This window comes from Monodon monoceros, unplaced genomic scaffold (genome assembly GCF_005190385.1).
Source record: "Monodon monoceros isolate NGI ecotype Baffin Bay Population unplaced genomic scaffold, NGI_Narwhal_1 Super_Scaffold_9, whole genome shotgun sequence".
NCBI lineage: Eukaryota > Metazoa > Chordata > Mammalia > Artiodactyla > Monodontidae > Monodon > Monodon monoceros.
Genome location: NW_021703786.1, coordinates 56,912,429 through 56,931,440, shown reverse-complemented (window position 1 = coordinate 56,931,440; position 19,012 = coordinate 56,912,429). Strand labels below are relative to the sequence as shown.

The 19,012-nt window shown below is 48.9% G+C and overlaps 1 protein-coding gene across 1 annotated transcript in view; it reads left to right on the top strand.

The window, feature by feature from the left end:
* Positions 1 to 213: 213 nt before the first annotated feature.
* Positions 214 to 19,012, top strand: part of ASIC2 (acid sensing ion channel subunit 2) — a 1,018,342-nt gene continuing 999,543 nt past the window's right edge. Inside the window, exon 1 of the mRNA XM_029212085.1 lies at positions 214 to 1,042. Within this exon, the coding sequence (XP_029067918.1) occupies positions 488 to 1,042 (555 nt within the window). The 5' untranslated portion in view covers positions 214 to 487. The remainder of the gene's footprint in view (positions 1,043 to 19,012) is intronic.

Below are 19,012 nucleotides of genomic sequence, written 5' to 3'. Positions count from 1 at the left end.
CTGCGCCCGGCCGCAGTGCATCAGCGTGGCCGCCCTGACATCCCCAGGATGGTTAACGCGGGGCATTACGCACTGGTTAACAGGCTCCGAGCTGCTGAGCGACTTGTTTTAAGCATTTTCTCCCTCGCTCTCGCTTTTAATCTTGTCTCTAGTGGCGTGTGTAGGGGGGAGGACTTTATTTCCATTGGCTAAGCTCTCCCTTCCCACCCACATCTCTTCCACATCACCTTGGTGTCTCCCTAAATAAAACCAGCCTTCCTTATCGCCTGGACAAAATCAGGAGCTAGAGTTTGAATGGGTTTTATATAAACACTCACCCCTGGCAGCGTGCGGCTGGGCTCTCAGGATAAACTCACGGCACCTGGCCTGATGCTTGCCTTTCCTTCCCTCCTTTGAACGTCAAGGTTTAAGCAGAGCCCGAGGACTGGGAACTCTTCCCTGAAATCTGATCAACCTGAAGCCAGTTGCGGAACTGCACAGGGTCCCCATGGACCTCAAGGAGAGCCCCAGCGAGGGTAGCCTGCAGCCCTCTAGCATCCAGATCTTCGCCAACACCTCCACCCTCCACGGCATCCGCCACATCTTCGTGTACGGGCCGCTGACCATCCGGCGTGTGCTCTGGGCCATGGCCTTCGTGGGCTCTCTGGGCCTGCTGCTGGTGGAGAGCTCTGAGAGGGTGTCCTACTACTTCTCTTACCAGCACGTCACCAAGGTAGATGAGGTGGTGGCCCAAAGCCTGGTCTTCCCAGCCGTGACCCTCTGTAACCTCAACGGCTTCCGCTTCTCCAGGCTCACCACCAATGATCTGTACCACGCCGGGGAGCTGCTCGCCCTGTTGGACGTCAACCTGCAGATCCCGGACCCGCACCTGGCTGACCCCATGGTGCTGGAGGCCCTGCGGCAAAAGGCCAACTTCAAGCACTACAGACCCAAGCAGTTCAGCATGTTGGAGTTCCTGCACCGCGTGGGCCATGACCTGAAGGATATGATGCTCTACTGCAAGTTCAAAGGGCAGGAGTGTGGCCACCAGGACTTCACCACAGTGAGTACTTGGCTTTCAGCTCATTTTTGCGCTCAGTCCTTTTGAGAACTGCCACGCTGGCGGTCTCCGGCTTGGTTCGAGGTCTCTCTGTGCTTTGGAGCAGGAGAGAGAGCAGTGTCTCAGTTGAAGGCCAAGAACGTAGTTGGCCAGAGTTGTTGGGACTGGTCGGAGAGGTCTGCCTGCTGGGTTGGAGCACTCCTGTCTGGTCAGATGTGCGGGGCGAGCAGGGGGGGCCTGGCCGTGGTGGCGGATCGTTACCCTAGAGGTGCTGAGTTGCCTTCCACCCACCCAGAGGGAGGAGGCCTGAGCCGTCCGTGGTCCAGGGCACTTGGTGTCTGAGCTGTGTGATTGGAACAGCTTGTCATTGACGAGGTGGCATTTTCTCTCTCTCTCTCTCTCTCTCTGCTCGGAAGTGGCATCAGGCACAGCATCCTGTGGGCTGGGCTGGAGCTTAAAGCTGCCAGGAAAGGGGGTGGGGGGGCACCAGGCAGCCTGGATAGTTCCAGTGGCTTTGGGAGCTTGCTGGAGCAGGTGATGCTGCAAAGGTGTGGAAGTCTCTTTCCTTCCTTTTCCTGTGTGGATTCTGAGCTCCGTGCGGGGAGAGGAGAGGCCAGGGGAACCCCGGGTCTCTGTCTGGTCTGCTGGCAGGTCAAAAACAAAGAGATGTTCAGGGTCCCTGGGCCAAAGAGGAGGGTCTTTGTGGAGACCCATGCACAGGACGGGCAGTGAGATGTCTGGGAGGGTGAAACGTTGCAGGCTGGCTGGTCTGCGAGTTTCAGCTTGAAACTCAAAGGCTCGTTTGCTGTCTGTATGATGATCCCTTAACAACGTGGATACGTGGATACAGAGGGGTGGTGTGGGGAGGGGGCGAGCAGCTGTGAGATCCGCAAGCCTGGAGGAGGAGAGTGGAGCTGAGTAAAGAGGAAAAGCGGAGGGGGAGGTGGATCCCATTCGGGACGGGGCTTCCTAGAGGGGCAGGGGAAGAATGGGAGGAGAGCTGTGGCTGCCAGGGTTCTGTGTCTGCCTAATTAGTGGGCTGCTGGGCAGAACTTGGCATAACAGGTCTGGCTGCAGCTGCCCACACCTCCTTGCTCCCAGGAGGGTCTGGGACATCAAGTGCTGTGGGACCCTCCGGAAGCCCAGTGTGGCCGCTTCTCCCAAAGCCGCCTTAAGGGAGAACCGAGAGCTTTTGAGTCTCAGAGCCTTGAGCCAAATTGCAGTTGTAATTTCGGGGTGGCAGGTACTGCAATTGCAAAGAGACTGGACTCTGTTGTCAGCTCTTGTCTGAGGTCCTCTGCCTAATTAAGACATGCTCTACCTTTCTCTGTGGTGCATCCACTCCCCGCCGGCTCTCAGGGCCACTGCCTACCAGACTCTTGCTCTGAGTTTCTTTTAATGCTACAACCAGTCTCTGCACACAGCCTCTATGCTTGCTGTGCGCTGTCTCTGATTCTGAAAAAGCCAAGAGTGCCTGGGGGTGGGTGGGGGTGGGGCGCGGGGCTGGGGAGGGCTCATTGCCTCTGGCATCCCCTGGAGCTCTCTTTCCTGGGGGAGTTGTTTTGTATTATCCATGCAAAAGAGCCCAGCAAGATCAGGCTGTGGTGTATGTATGGTAAAGAGGAAGCAGGTCTGAGCTGGGGGGAAGGGACCAGCAGTCCTGGAAGCCTTTCTAAATGGAGCAAACAGGATCCGAAAACATGTCACGCACAATGTCTTGGGTGGCTTGGGGAGAGTTGGGGAAAAAGCCTCATTCTTGGAGGCTGAAACTATCCCTGTATCCACCCCGTGCTTTCTAGTGCCGTGGCAACGCTCCGCTTCACCACTGCACCACGCAGTTCAGAAACACACATGGAACATGCAGACAGCAGAGAGAGAGAGAAGGTGGCACCGAGAGCAACTGCAGTTGGTAGCAGACCCTGGACCAAGTTCTCAAGCATCCTCATAACCACATGTCCACCTAGTGGCTTCCTCTCAATTCATGACCAAGTTCCACTTAGAAGTAAAGGTTCTTTGATCCCAGACTGCAGTTTTGTACTTAGCCTATCATTTCGGTCCCTGGGGTCCCAAGAGGCCAAAGATCAGGCTGTAAAACCTGACCCAACCCTTTGACCTTTCCAGGTTGTCTCTTAAATAATGAAGCTGCCTGTGGACACAATTTATTACTTAGTAAGTGTCATGTCATTATCTGCCATCCTTACCAGGTTCAAGACTGATTTGGTTGAGTGTCCCTCCTTAGACTGACTCTCAATGGATGACCTCCTCTAGCATTGAAAAGGGGATGGGTCTCAGGGCTGGATTGCCAAGCTGTTCAGGAGAGTGTCCAAAAGGGCACCCACTCTAGGAAACCTGGCGCATACTCCAGGCAGGAGGCTGATCTTTTTCACCCGTTGATTGCAATGAGCAGCCATGCTACAAGGCGCGGACATGATGCCAAGTTCATTCCAAGACCTTGTCACCCTGGCTCCTTGGCCTGGGGTGCAGGTGTGCTTGTCCTTGGCCTGGGGTGCACCGGAGGAGAGCGAGACCTCACAGGTGGTTATGGGAGAAGTTGGCTCACCAGCTTTCTCTCTCATTCATTCTCTCTACTGCGTATCCCTCTCCCTTTGGTTAATTTACTGGGCTCTCCCTGGGTTTGTCCTATGCTGGGTGGCTTCCTTCCCTATGAGCTGTGGCTAGCTTATTAGAGAGTGAAGTGTGGGGAGGGGCTGCCCCAGGTGGATCATTTTTCCTGGTTTTCTTTTTCTGCAAAGCATACCTAGTGCCATCTCCAGGGCTAATGCTTTCGCATACGCGTCCTTATTCCAAGTTCTTAGCTGGTGTGCATAATACCCTTTAATTAGCAAATGAGCCATGATTCTAGCAGAGTGAAAGGTTGTCTGTGGAGGTTAAAAGTCTCAGAAGCCAGATGTGGTTCGCTGACTGCCATGTAAACAGATGTGCTGCATGATTGGGCAGGTACACTCTTAGCCCTCACCTAAGACCGCTTGACTTCAGATAGGCACATACTTTTCTTTCCTGGAAGAGGAGAGGAGGGCTTTGATTCAACAGTGTCTACGCAGCGGTGATCGTCCTGCTGACCCAGAGTGGAAGGAAAGGGGTTGGGGTGAGAGGGCTGGCCAGAGGATGTGTCTCTGGCCATGACTGGATGAGCTGAAGTTAAGATTGGGAGTAGGAAAACATAGGTTCGATCCCAGCTCGGTCATTTCCTAGCTTATTCCCTGGGTCGTATTTTGTACCCTCTCTCGGCATCGACTTGCTCGTGGAACATGTGATAGTAACATGTGATTTTGTAACTCAAAGGGAGAACGAATCATGTGAGACCATATATGTGAAAAATCTCTTGTGCCTTGTGACAACTAGACGTCACAAGACATAAGGCGGGGTTATTTTCAAGATTCGTAGGAGGGTTTTTTAATATAAATTTATTTCTTTGTTTTTATATTTGGCTGTGTTGGGTTTTCGTTGCCGTTTGCAGGCTTTCTCTAGTTGCGCGAGCGGGGGCTGCTCTTGGTTGCGGTGCACGGACTTCGCATTGCAGTGGCTTCTCTTGTTGCGGAGCACAGGCTCTAGGCGCATGGGCTTCAGTAGTTGTGGCACACGGGCTCAGTAGCTGTGGCGCACGGGCTTCAGTAGTTGTGGCTCGCGAGCTCTAGAGCGCAGGCTCAGTAGTTCTGGCACATGGGCTTCCTTGCTCCGCGGCATATGCAATCTTCCCGGGCCAGGGATCGAACCCGTGTCGCCTGCATTGGCAGGTGGATTCTTAACCACTGTGCCACCCGCGAAGCCCGTTGTAGGAGGGCTTTTATTGTCCAGCCTACCTGCCCTGTTTGCAGCCCTCCAGAAGAGTCCGCTGATGAGTAATGCTGTCAGGATAGACCAGAGAGAGAGGGGAGGCTGCTGCTTTCTGAGCCCCGGGTTAAAGCCCAGCATCGCAGAGCTGGGGTTTTGTAGAGTGGAGGTCACAGCTGGGTTCAATAGCTAACTATTGGGGACAGGTGGCAACCCCACTGCCTGGACTAGCACGTGACTGTTTCACATTGTTTCTCTGCTTATCACATTGGGGTTCATCTGCCTCCAAGTTCAGGATTGCAAATGACCCCTCAGTCTGCATTTTTAACCTGATTGCCATAGGGTGTGTGTGTGTCTGTGCGTGCGTGTGTGTGTGTGTGTGTGTGTGTATGTGTGTGTACTTTAAACTAGAAATTTCTTAGGAAAGGCATTTCCTTCCTTTCTTACTGAAAGAAACGTCTCTCCACAATGGGATCTTGTTAGAGGCAATTCTATGACTCCTAGTCGTCTACATCACATAGCGTTATAGAGATGTGGAGGGGAGGGCTTAGGCAGCTCCCATATTTGGAAATCTTGCCACAGGCTGGTGGGTCCCTAGCTAAGCTTATTACTTCTTATCACATGAGGAGCAGGTGTGTGAAGAAGGTGGGCTTTGGGGAGAGATCTGAGTTGGAATTCCAACCGTACCCCCTCTTCGATGTGTGATCATGGGTAAATTTTTTAATCTTACTCTCTCCGTCTCTAATTAGGAGCAATAATACCTGCCACTCAGAGTTGCTGTACTGATCCAGGGAGGCCAAAGTATGCCAAGAGCTAGTGCATGGCAGATGCCTCGTACAGGGCAGGTCCCATGCTTTGCTTAGTGTCCCACGGGAGTGTTGACTGAGCCTTAGTTGGATTCTGGCTGTCTTGACTTCAGGACAGTGTCCTTCTCACTGTCCCACACTGTGACTCACTAACAGCTTTGGAGCATGGTCAACTGCTGTGTTTGTGGGATTCTTAATTCTCATAATATGACAAACGTTCCCTTTTGTCAGGACTTCCATATTGGTTCTGCTGTCTAAGCATCCCCTCCTTACCTGCCGTCTTGGCTTCCGGTCCAGGTCATGCCACTTAACCTCAGCCCAGGAAGCTTGTGCTGTCCTAAACCCTGATAAGAGTCGAGTGGCCTGGGTAGCAGGCCTGCATCTTTTATCATGAGTGTGTGTGTTGTGTGTCTGCACATCCGTCCCTTTGTTAATCAAACAGAGCACCTCCCATGTAGCAGGGAGAGAGCTAGACCAGATTCTTGCCCTCTGAAAGCTCATGGCCCATTTCCCATCCCCTGTGGATGGGGGTGGGGTGTTGAGAGCAGGAGTCTTGTCTCATCAAACACGTTCTCTGCATCCTTCATGCTGAATGCAGGGTCTGCCCACAGTAAATACCCAACAAAGATTTTTTTTTTTTATTCAATAGTTACTTGCTGTTTCCTGAACTGACCCAGCATCCTTTGCTCATGGGCCTTTCTTACTTCTTTTCATCTCTCACCTCTCTCTCTCTGTCTACTTATTTAAATCCTACTCATCCTTTAAAATCCGGCTCTAGGCGTGGTCGCCATTGGGGATGAGAGGCTGGGCGGACTCGGGCCTGGGGCCGCACGGACACCCTGGCGCTGGGTGGCAACGGAGGAGGCCAGAGGAGCTGCAGGTGCTGGGGGACGCGAAACGGGCCCGCAGGAGATGAGAAGCAGCGGCGCAGGAGCGGGGCTGCCGCCACGTGAAGGTGCGCGTGCCAGTGTCCTGGGGCAGCGAGGAGCCCAAGTCACTGGATGCCCAGCCCAGAGGCCACCTCCCCGCACCGCAGCCAGACGGCGACCAGGGGCGACCAGGTGTAGGGGTTCCTCAGGATGGCGGCAGGAGCTTGTGGGGGAGCCTGGAAGTTTCCGCAGGTTACGTTGCGTTTGCAGTGTAATCCTGTACAACGGTGAAATCAAAGATCCGGCAACTTGAACTAACTGTATTTCGGTCGATGCACTGCAACTGCCAAACATGCCCTGGATTTCGAATAAATAATACGACCCCCCCCAAATCTGGCTCTAATATCTCTGTGGCCTTCTCCAGGAAACCACTGCCAACCCCTCTCCCCGTGTCATAATCTAACTTAATCTCTTCCTCTCCTGTTCTCTAAACAGCCTTCGGATTACTCCTCTCCTAGAACAGTCATCATACTTTTCCTTGCATTAGAATCATGAAGTGTTTCGGCTAAAAGGAACCTTGGAGATGATTTAATTGAAAACGGGATTCTTTAACCACTGATAATTTTTATTCATTGCCCGTTTCAGTTTCTCCTCCCCGTAGGACGTGACGTCCTTTCTAACTTGATATTCTCAGGACTTAGCACTGCTTAGCACAGGGAAAGCTCTTACAGTGTGTCCTGAGTGTGTGAAGTGGGTTTGAAGTTTTTCAAATGTCAGGTGACTCTGATGTCAACTGAAATAGCCATGTTTTGGCTTCCGTTTTCAGTATAGGGACCCAGGATTCCACCTGCATTGGGAAGACTTGTCTCATTATTGTTTTTTTTTTTTTTTGCGGCACGCGGGCCTCTCACTGCCGTGGCCTCTCCCGTTGCGGAGCACGGGCTCCAGACGACGCGCAGACTCAGCGGCCATGGCTCACGGGCCCAGCCGCTCCGCGGCATGCGGGATCCTCCCAGACTGGGGCACGAACCCGTGTCCCCTGCATCGGCAGGCGGACTCCCAACCACTGCGTCACCAGGGAAGCCCTATTGTTATTATTTTAACAGTACACTTTCTGATTATAGAAACAATCCAGTCACTGGAGAAGACTTGGGAAGTGTGGGAAAGAATAAAGAAGAAGAAAAAATGTCCCAGAATAGCATCTTAGGTATAATTACATGTATGTATTATTTTAGTATTTGGGGAGTAGCTCCATTTGGTCGCGCCTGGGATCACACATCTGTACATGTGATACCTCGTCTGGCATGCAGTGCACACTTAGTCACTGTCACCTTGCTTTCTTCATCCTGGGTCCCCTGGGTAGTCTCCAGGGTGTTAGAGATTCCCTCAACAGTCTACTTAGAGTAAAAATAAAATCCAAAGATATGTCTCCATGGGTCTGAGCAATACCCCTTTGGTGGGATATATTTTGTCTTACCTGCCAGAAGCATCCAGGGATAATTTGTGAGAGGGAGGGGAAATTGCCCCTCTTAACTCAGCGTCCTTGGATTACAGGTTCACAGCTGAACACCAGTTACTCTTTTTTGATGGTAATTTATTGACAGTCTAGGTGTGCATTTACCTGAAGCCATCTTGGTCCTGTTTGTTGTATGTTTGTTGGGTTGAACCAGAGATGTGTTTGTTGACACCAAATTAGATCTTCTGACTGAGGCTTGACCTCGTTCCTGGATGAAGCCCAACCCCTCATGACCATGAGGACCCTGGACCATGAAGCCCAGGAGGTTCTCCTTGCACGGCCATCCCTGCACACCTCAGCACACAGTGTAGGCCCTGACTCTCCCTCACCTGGGAAGTTTCTAGGCTCCATGTTAAAATGGTCTAGATTGCATTGAATGCAAAGTAGGTGGTCTTTCCTATTCCTTAAGTTGCTTGGAAGTTTTGTGAGCATTTGCCATGCCCTTGGAGAGGCAGCCTCTGCCCAGCTGTGTGGGTGGTTTTCTGTGGTGCCAGCCTCCAGTTGGGATCTTCTCGTTTGCAGAATGTTAGGTCATGGCTCTCTGGAAGTAAAGCTTTCAGGGGTGTATTGACTTCTGTCTGATGTGATGAAGGACTAGGACACAGACTAAGAGCTGACTGTTATAATGACCTGCACCATCTACTTGCAAGAAAAGCTGAAGCGGCAGCGAGCCACAAAGCTGGGGCCTAGTTGCTGTATGTCTGCATCTCTGTCCCTGGGGGTTCTTGGACCTCCAGAATGCTGATGGAAGACTACCTGCAAGCTTACCAAATTGGGAACTGATTCTTTCCCCCTCTCTACAGTGGTTCTCTTTTCCTCTCTGCAGAAACTCCTTGCGTTAACGAAGAGTTGAATTCTAGATAGTTTTCTGTAAAGTTTCTGAATCCTGGTTTGCTACCGATTTCTAGAGGAAGAGCTGAAATGGGATCCCATGAAAAAAATCCCCAACCACTGAATGGGTAGCTCTTACTTTATTTTTTAATTTTTTTGAATTGGTAGCTTTTAGCACCAAGTTTGTTGTCAGAGGCGTCGTTCCCATAGATCAGTTCATATTTCAAAGTATCGAGTATCACATTCTCTCCAGCAGAACAGAAATATGCCACCTGGGTCTAGAGATATCTGAAAGTGTGTTTTGCGCCGTCTCTTTTTCATCTGAGTGTTTATGTTTGATGGAGCTGGGTTGCCGTTTCAAACTTGACCAGAGGGGCTATTTGACCCATGATCCATTGTAATCTGAAACTAATGGGCTACAGCACCCCTGCAGATTTGAAATTCCATGTGTCATATTTCTCCCCTGCAACAGACTTAAAACCAGTCCATACAGGTGGAACTTAGTGGTTACTGGAAGCCTGTGATAGAAGCCTGTTTATCAGGATGGGCTTTATTTGGGAAGAACATTCTGAAAAGGGTCATCCTTTGGATGCTAAACCGTCTCTCCATCTCCCAGCACTTATTTTCTCATGAATCAGGTCCATTCCCTATTGATTACCTCACTGGCCACAGAAATTTATACTCAGGGGAAATAAAGTACAAAGCACAGAAAGAACATATTTGCCTGGGTTTATTGACTTCTGTTGATGGAGTGGCCCAGCCTTGGGCAAGGTGATTAGCTTCTGTGGGCCTCAGTTTCCTCACTTTTAAGATGAGGGGGTTAAACTAGGTGACTCCCAAGGACTGGCCAACTTGGAGAACTGTAATACAGTAGAACACAATCGAAATTTATTTTCTGATCTCGCATTTGTTCGCTGAAATAACTTTAACTTATGCTTGGGGGCAGAGAGTTGATGGTATTTTGTAACCAGATATATTTATCCATTTATTTGTTTGTGTAATGTAGATAGAGCTGTACAGTGGAAGGAAAAATACCCTGATATGCTGAGTGGCTGTAGTGGGAATACGGAGGCACAGAATTCTACCGTCAAGACTCTGTCCATGAGCCGTGTGTGTCTGGCTGCCATTCATCAGTCTGACTGAAAGTTTCCATCACACTGGTCCTACAGTTGTGAGCAGGGGTCTGTGTACAAATTAGCAAGGGCATCTGTGAAAGGTGCTGTTGGTGTTCCATCCAGATCCCCTTTCCTGCTGCTGGGGCTACAAGCTTCTGCACTGAGAACTGGAGGATGCCCTTGGTCCTTAGTCTACTGGCCCTTCCTTTCCTGGAGATATCTGAGAAGCTATGCACCTCCCCACCACCCGGGGGCAGCCAGGAGCCAGCGACCCTTGACTGACAGGAGTGCAAAATGCCAGGCACCTTGCCTCAAGACCCAACAAATTATGGTGCAGTTTACACTCCAGAGCTTTCCATGGGATCAGGCTGAGCTAGACTTCTCCTGAAACCACGTCTTTGCTTACCTTTTCTCCCTGCCCTGTCGTGCACACCTCACTCCCTTCTAGGCTTTTCCTGAGCTCATTCCCTCAATAAATCACGTGGACAAGAAACCCCATCTCAGGCTCTGCTAGGGAACCCACCCTATGTATTGATTAGTTTTACCTTCTCCATCTGTTTGACAATATGGAGACTCACTTAGGCACATGGACCTGTGTCTGACTTAGAAAGAAGGAAATACCTGTTTCAAAAGTCTTATAAGCCTCATTCTTTCTTGGTGTGCCCTCCACTGGGGCCTGTAACAATGTCCAAGGGAGACTTTTCATAATTCAAGTGAGCATCTCTCTGATTAGGATCCACTATTGTAGGCTCAGCTGGTTTGCTCCTCTTTGGAACTTTTTGTCCGAGGAAAGCCCTTCCCAAAGTTGCCCATGTCCTAAGGGCTGAGCTATCCTTATTCTCTCAGCTCCTGCATCCCCCCCTCCCCCGAACCCTGTCCCCTGCCCAGGCTGCTCACATTCTAGCTCACACCTTTACCAACACCTGCCTTCTCGTCATTTCCCATTTCCCAGTTCTGCTGTCTCTGAAAGCATCCCTTTCTCACTCTCCTCCCAGCCTTCACTGCCATTTCCTCCTGGATGGGCCTCAGTCTGGCTTTAAGCCATGGTGGGGGGGGGAGGCTTCATCTATAAAGCAGGAGGCAGTGAGAAATGTACGGCTGACCGGGGCTGTTGCTCTTCATATGTCACAGAAACCGTGAGTGATGAGGGATGCAGGGAAGAACTGAGACTGTTTAGCCTGAAAAGGGAAGCAGGTGACTCAAGGCTGGGTGGTTGCTGTCTTCATACACTTCGAAGGTCTTTGTAGAGAAGAGGGATGAGGTTTTCTCTTTGTGAGGCCAGAATGCAGTGCTGGTACCCAGGGGTGGGCAGACGTTCACAGAGGTGAGTATCAGCTGCTTAGAAGGAGCCATCCTGGGACCACCTGTGCCCTGTCATCAACTCTAGCTGAGGCCATGCAATGCTTATTGGTGATGCTGTAGGGGTGGATCAATGTCAGGTAAGGAGTTGGATGTAATGACCTCTACAGGTACTTTCAACTCTGGGCGTCCTTGGTTTATTTCCTTTTGGAATAGATATTTGGGGTCAGAGGTGAGGGCCACTGACAGATGGCACTGGGAAGAATTGATAGTAACTGCAAGCCAGTACATCCACCGCGCAACACCACCTCATTTCCCAATACAGCGTAGCCTTGAGGCTGTTTCAGGAGCGGGGAATAAAAATGTGGCTGCTGGAGAAGACTTGGAGACAGAAGATGCTCAGTTCATCCAGAGAGAGTGTAGAACACGTGTGGGTGAGGGTCACCGGGGCTTGGAGTGGCTGGTAAATGACCTGGCCTCCCCAAGGGAGTATGCACGGCTCCTGGAGAAGCAGTTCCCAGGGCAATTTGTCATAAATTCCCGGCACTAGCTTCAGTCCTAGAGAGCAGATCTTGGGTGTGCTTGGACCTGACCTGCTTTCTGGTAGGGGCTGGGGAGACAGAGAGGTACTCAAGTTTAAGGTAACTCTGGGGTGGGTGGGGCTAGAGATAGAGCCAGTTATAGGGGCTGGGAAGGAAGTTAATGTGGCTGGGAGAATGCCCTGCCTGGGAGCTCCAGGGTGTTATGGCAGGTGTGGGAAGGATGAAGGGGCTCTGGCATCGGAGGTAATCACAGAATGAGATATTTTAGCCAATCGTGGAATTCAGTGCCAGACAGGTGTGGGGTCCAGGCTTGCATAACTGTGATTTTTTTTTTTTTTTGATTAATAAGAAATGTATACTTGGTCTTCATCCCTGGTTCCTGGTACAAGAGCTTGAAAAACCCTTGCGATTTCCTGAGGGATTGGGTGAGAGGAGCATCTTTTGTTACTGCTGATAAGGCCCTTTCAACCAGATGTGAATTTATGCTAAGGAAGTGACTCTTGCTGGGCCCCTGGATAGCTTCAGGATGGGGGTTGGTTGCCGTCAGCCATATGATTAGAGGGCTGGAAATTGAGTTAATCACCAGTGGCCCATGATCTAATCAATCCTGCCTACGTAATGGGACCTCTCCATAAGAGCCTCTGAATGAAGGGATTTGGAGAACTTCTGGGTTGGTGAACACATGGAGGTGCTGGGGGGCCGTCATACCAAGAGAAGGCGTGGAAGCTCGGTGCCCCTTACCCTAGACCTTGCCCTATGCATCTCTTCCATCGGGCTGTTCCTGAGTTGTATCCTCTATAATAAACCAGCGATAGTAAGAAAACTTTTCCTGACTTCTGTGAGCCATTCTAGCAAATTATCAAACTTGAGGAGGGGGTCATGGGAACCCTGCTTTATAGCCAGTTGGTCAGAAGTACAGGTGGCTTGGTGATTGGCAGCTGAAGTGGGGCCAGTCTTATGGGACTGAACCTTTAATCTATGGGGTTTGCCCTAACTCTGGGTAGTTAGTGTCAGAATTGCTTGGTATGAGGGGAAACCCGGCACGTTTGGTGTCAGAAGTGAACTGTTCTGTGAGTTAAAAAAGTGGATCTTGGTAGTGGTCTTATGCAAGTTACTTAACCTCCCCCCTCCATTTCCTCACCTATTAAATAATAGTCATACTGGTATTTACTGTATAGGATGGTGTGCAGCAGTTGAATGAAATAATAGAAGCGAAACTTTAAGCCTTGGGCCAGATGTAGAGTGTCAGTATTTTGTTACTTTTATTATTACTAAGATGAGCTGAAGATAAGACATAGTGACCGGGGATCTGAGAACAGAGGATTTTGGGGGGAAATCCGCAGTGACATCAGCAAATCCCCAGAGTATGGGGATGAGACTGCAAACAAGCCAGGCACCCAGCTCCTGCTATAAGACACCCAGAGTATGTGAAAAATAGATCAAAACTGTGTAGTTTACAAAACCTATCAATAATTGCGATGTTTTCTGAGTGTGTGCTATATCTCAAGCCCTGTTCTTTACTTGGAATTCAGTCTCTATCTGTAACTCTGTTTTTTGGTATGGAAAAAATTGAGGCTCGGAAAGGTTAAACGACAAGCCTAAAGTCACTTAGCTAAGAAATGGTGGAAGTGGAATTTGAAACAGGTACTCTGGTTGCAGATCCTCCAGGCTTCCTTTATAAGATGCTATTGGATCCTCACAATAACTCTGAAAGTGGGAAAAGTGCATCTGTTTCAGAGTTGAACATAGGTACGGCTCATATTCTTTTCCATTATGGATTATCACAGGATATTGAATATAGTTCCCTGTGCTATACAATAGGACCTTGTTGTATATCCATCTTGCATATAACAGTTTGCACCAGATGAGGGTTTTGTGCTGCAAGAGAATATTCCAACTTTGCAGAACAAGACTTTCCAGCTACGGTTCCTGCCTTAGAGGAGGAGAACACAGGTGCAGTCAAATGACTGGTTCTGAGAGGTGTGGCCGCCCCAGGCCTTTTCCCCTGATGCACGTGCAGGTGTTTTCTGGGCTGATGTCACGCATCTCGGCTCAGCTGGCTTCACTGGCTGCCCAGGAGGGACACTGCACATCAGCTTTGTGAATTCAATTTTCCCTCTTCAGGGGAAGGTGGGCTTTGGATCCTGCTGCCGTGATTTCTGCCTGTTGCAAGCACCACATCTCTAAGAGCTGGACATACGTCTGTGGTCCCCTTGACCTCCCAGCTCTGCAGATTTGCATCAGATCCTTTGTCCTCTCCTGCCCGGTCTCTTGGCTCAGGAATACACAGGTGGAAGGGCCAAGCAATTCCACAGCACCCTCTTCAGGAAAGTCAAGACGCTGGAGAAGTCTGTTCTTGCCAGGGTGACACTTGCCGTCTCTCCAGATTGCCAGCTGGGGGGCTCCAGGGTCCGACATTAGGAAATGAGCATCTGTTTCAGATGTGCATGGGATTCTGCTTTGCTGGCTTTTTCTGACTCCATTTCCCCATTTTAAATCCGCCTCTGGGTGGCAGAAATGATAACTTTACGAGAAACAGATCTGTTGAAGGAACCGGCTGGCGAGAGCTTGGCATTGAGAGCTTCTGCCTCCGAATCAGTGACTTGAATTTGAAAGTCCAGTTCACGTGTGCTCTGAACAAATTTGCAGGTGACAGGATAGCACAGTGGTTGAGAGCTGGGGTTCCGGAGTGAGACAATCTCGGTTGAAATTCTATACTCATATACTAGTTAGATGACCTTGGACAAGATATTTAATTCAATTTGGGGAGAATTAAATGAGTTGTAAACTATGCAGCACGGTAGAGCTCAACCTCTGTGAGTTGGTTCTCACCCTCCTGCCTGTTTGCATCTCCATCTACATACCAACTTTTCGGCTTCTAATTCAGTATGATATTTTTCTGTTTCCTCATTTCTGTTCTCTGACCTGGGTGCTTTCTCCTGGGATTGTCTGGACCGTGTTCTCTTTTGTTTTCTCCTCCCCCACTGGATATGGCAATCGAGGGACCTTTCTCGGGAGCAGGGGTGATGGGGAAGATGTTTTAGCGCGTCCACCATGATGATGTAGGGAATTTCAGGTCTCACTTTCTGCCTGGCAGCCCTGAGAGATACCCATCCCTCTAGAGTGTGAGGAGGCAGCCACTGAGAGAGTAGCATCTCCATGAACTGGAAATAACGGTGTCTTCTAAAGTTGGGGCAAGGCTGCTTCTGCCTTCCTAGAATGATCTCTTAGCGGAACACCTTTTATCCCCTGGGCCTGTTAGCTATTTCAGGGACATTCTAAGTGGCTATTAACAAATGTTGAATTATGGCTGCAAACCTCTGGGAGCTCACGTGAACCACAAGTGAGCTCTGTGCAATCAAGGCTGCCACAATGGGCTGGGATTAAACAAACAGGGACTGTTGTTCTCCCCGCAGCAGTGAGGCAAGAAGGCTGCTCTTTGGAGCCTGTGGTCTCAGGCAACATGCTCCTGAGAAGCAGGACACTTCCAGGACACATAGCTCATTGCTGTAGGGCAGATAGATGCTCTGGGTTTGTAGAGAGGCATATTTCAGCTTCCTATCTGGAGGAATTTACCAACAGTGAGTCAGTATGTCCAGGGATATACCAGCCAATCTCAGGGGTTATGAGTTGCCCAGCACATTGGTTCAGAAAACACCTACTGAGTGCTTCCTATGCTCTGGGCTAAGCTGTACAGAAATGGAAATGAGTAAGGCCCAGTCCAGGAGGTCAGGGCGCTCGCAGCCTGGGGGGTAGGCTGAGCAGTAAACAGATTACGTGCAACAGCCGAAGTTTGCACAAGGTGACACAGGGTAGGCTCTAAAAATCTTCCAAAAGGAGATGATATGTATAATTTTTTTTCCCTTTTGAAGCAATTTTGAACACATAAATGTTGTAAGACTAGTGCAAAGGATTCCTGAGTATCCAGTGGTCCCAGCGATGTCCTCTTTGGCCAAAGGATCCCATCCCGGATCCTTTATTCTGAGTCTCCTTTATTCTGGAACTGCTTCTCAGTTTCTTCCTGACCTTCACGACCTTGACATTTTTTTAGGAATTCAAGGCCAGTCATTTTCGCAAATGATTTTCAGTCTGATGTTCCCTCTTGATTAGACCCAGATAATGAATTTTTGGCTGAATTTCACAGGATGGATCCAGGATTCTTCTCATTGTATCCTACCTGGAAGCACACAATATTTATTTGTCCCAATAGTTATAGTGTTAACTTTTCTCACTTGATGAACTTGGTGTCTTCCAGGGAAATGCTCTGAGACTGTGTAAAACCCCGTTTCTCATCCCGCTTTCACCCTCTGTTTTTTTTAAAATCATCCATTGATTTTTCTTGCTTGAATTATTACAGTGATGCTCGCCAAATGGTGATTTTCTAATTCCATCTTTCCATCTACATTTCTTAGTGGGCTTTCTGAAATACAGAAGAGCCTTCTCTTTTCCCTTTTATTTGTTCATTTATTTATATCAGTGTAGACTCCAATTTCTGTTTTATTCAGCGGGTTCTCATCTGTTCATATTCTTTCGAAACTCAAAATCTCCCATATTTGGGAACCCCTTCGAGCTGATATCTCTGTCCTTTTGACATTTCCCTGAATCCCTTGAGCACTTTACATATTTCTGGTCCAGCTAGAAGGCTCATCCGTTTTTTCCTGCCCAAGTCCTGTAACTGGCTATTTCTCCAGTGAATCCTGGTTCCTTTTAGTGGGAAATGGTATTTAGAAGCAAGATCTGGGTGCCAGGCCTCACTGCTACTAGGTTGTCAGGGCTCAGGGCCCTCCCAGTGGACAGAGCTAGGATATTTACATGTATATTTGCAACTATATTGAAAAGCACCAGTTCACACAGATACTTCCAATTTTAATCTAACACCACAGGTTCATTCGAAGTCTTTGCCCTTTCCATATTGGTCCTTCCTTTTTTCCTGCAGTAGGAAACCTGCCTCCCATGATCTTATTTACTGTTTGCTCCATTCTCTTGAATGCAGACCATCTTCTTATCCCTACAGACTACTACTCTGCCTGGATGCCCCCTCACAAGGGCCCAGTCCCTGCTGGGCTGCCTTCCTGCCTCTCCCCAAGGCCCTCCTTCTGTGTGCTCTGGCTGCTACTAGGCTGCCTTCCATGCAGATTTCTTCAGTTGTCAGATTTCCTCAATTATCCCCCAAACATTTTTACAGATTGTTAACTTAAAAAATTCAGGATCCACTGAAGATACAATCAAGATTCATGTGTTGCCTTTTGTTGTTCTGTCTCCTTAATCAAAATGCTCCCCCCAACATAACACACACAAGCACAGTTTTTAAAAATAGCTTTATTGAGATACAATTCTTATATCATACAAGTCACCCATATAAAGTGTAAAATTCAGTGGATTTAGTGCATTCACAGCATTGTGAATTTTAGAACCTTTTCATTAAAAGGAACCCCAAAAGGAGCTGGATCCATTAGCTGTTACCTCCCCATGGCCTTCAAGCGCCATCAATCACTACTGTACTTTCATCACTACTGTACTCTCTGTCTCTATAGATTTGTCCACTCTGGACATTTCACACTAATGCAGTCACATACTATATAATATATATATTGTGACAGACTTGTTTTGTGTAGCATTATGTTTTCAAGGTCCATCCATGTTGTAGCCTGTATCAGTATTTCATTTCCTTTTATTCCCCCAAATATTCCATTATATGGGTATGTCACATTTTATTTATCTTTTCATCCTTTGACCTGTTTCCACTTTCTGGCGATTATGAATAATGCTGCTTTCACACTTCCTTTAGTATTGACTTTTGGAAGAAAACAGACCCATACAAACTGGTCCCATACAATAATCCCGCATTATGAATCTGTCTGGTTAGTTCCTTGTGGTTTCACTTAACCTGCTCCTCCCTCCTCTGTATTTCTTATAAACTCGGGGTTGGGTTTAAAGAGTTGATGAAATTCAGGTTAATGTTTTTGGCAAGAGAACTCCATGGATGAAGCTGTGTGTACTTTGTCTTGCTTCATAGCAGGAACTTATTCTGTGATGGTCCCCCTCTTCGAGATGCTAGTTCTGATCCCTTGTTTAAGGTAGCAACTGCTGGATCTTTCTATTGCATCACCTCCCATCATCAAACCATCTGCCATCATCTCTGGGATGATTCTCTGGTACCCTGTAAATATGCTATTTACCATCATATTTGAACCTGAATTAACAGTTTCATTAGAGTTTGCAAAATTGTGATTTCTCAATTCTTTCTACATTTATTGGCTGACATTCTTTTGTAAAGAAGAGCTTTCCCTCATCAACTGGGGATCAACCAGAGTTCCTCCTGTAAAGGCAGGATAAATGCTTATTCTTGTCCTTTAATTACCAGTTTCCAGAGGATAGAGTTGGTGTAATAACTACCATAATAACTGGGTGGGAAGGGAGAGGGCAGGTTGGTAGGAGTCCATGCAGCTGTAGTCAAGGCAACCACAGGCTCCTTCCAGATCCCCTCGTATCCCAGGATGGGGATGTTCACCTTTCAGACATGGTTCTTACTGGTCCTGAGCCTGGGCAGGCCTGGGACAGGGGTGGCAGGCACTAAGCTTAGTGGAACAGGGCTGTGACAACACTGACCACATGGCGTAAGGCAGGTCATAAAATTAGGGATCCTAATTATTTGTCCTGACTCTCGGTATCTCCTCACTTCCCCGGAGCCTCCCCAGGAGATGTCCAATGCTTGTGCTGCCTTGCACCTGTCTCCGGGGAGTTCATGCAGCATCCCTCCTCAGTGAGAGCAGAGGAGGTGGGGTAGGAAAGGGAAGTCTCACATGTGGATTCCATTTAATTAAAGTACCTGGATACATGACGAGAGCCAGTCATTTGCTGAGCACTTGCTATGTGCCAGGTGGTGTTGAAAGCACCTCCCAGGGATGTGATGAGAGAGGTACTCTTACTCCTCATATTGTGTGTCAGGACTGAGGTGCAAGAGATTAAAGAAATTGCCAGGGTCTCTAGATTCATGGTCCCGTTTACTCCCCTGTTCTGCCTTCCCAGGCAGTGCATGAAGAGCTTCTGCCAGGAGGGGGCAGAGGGGCCAGGGGGGAAGTTTCATATTCTCCTTCCTCCAGCCTGTATTTCTCTGGATAACTGGATAATTCCTCGGCTATCTGGCTTTGAGCCTGGAGGGAGGGGCTTCTGGATGCAAAGAGAGTGGAGCAGGGTGGGGCT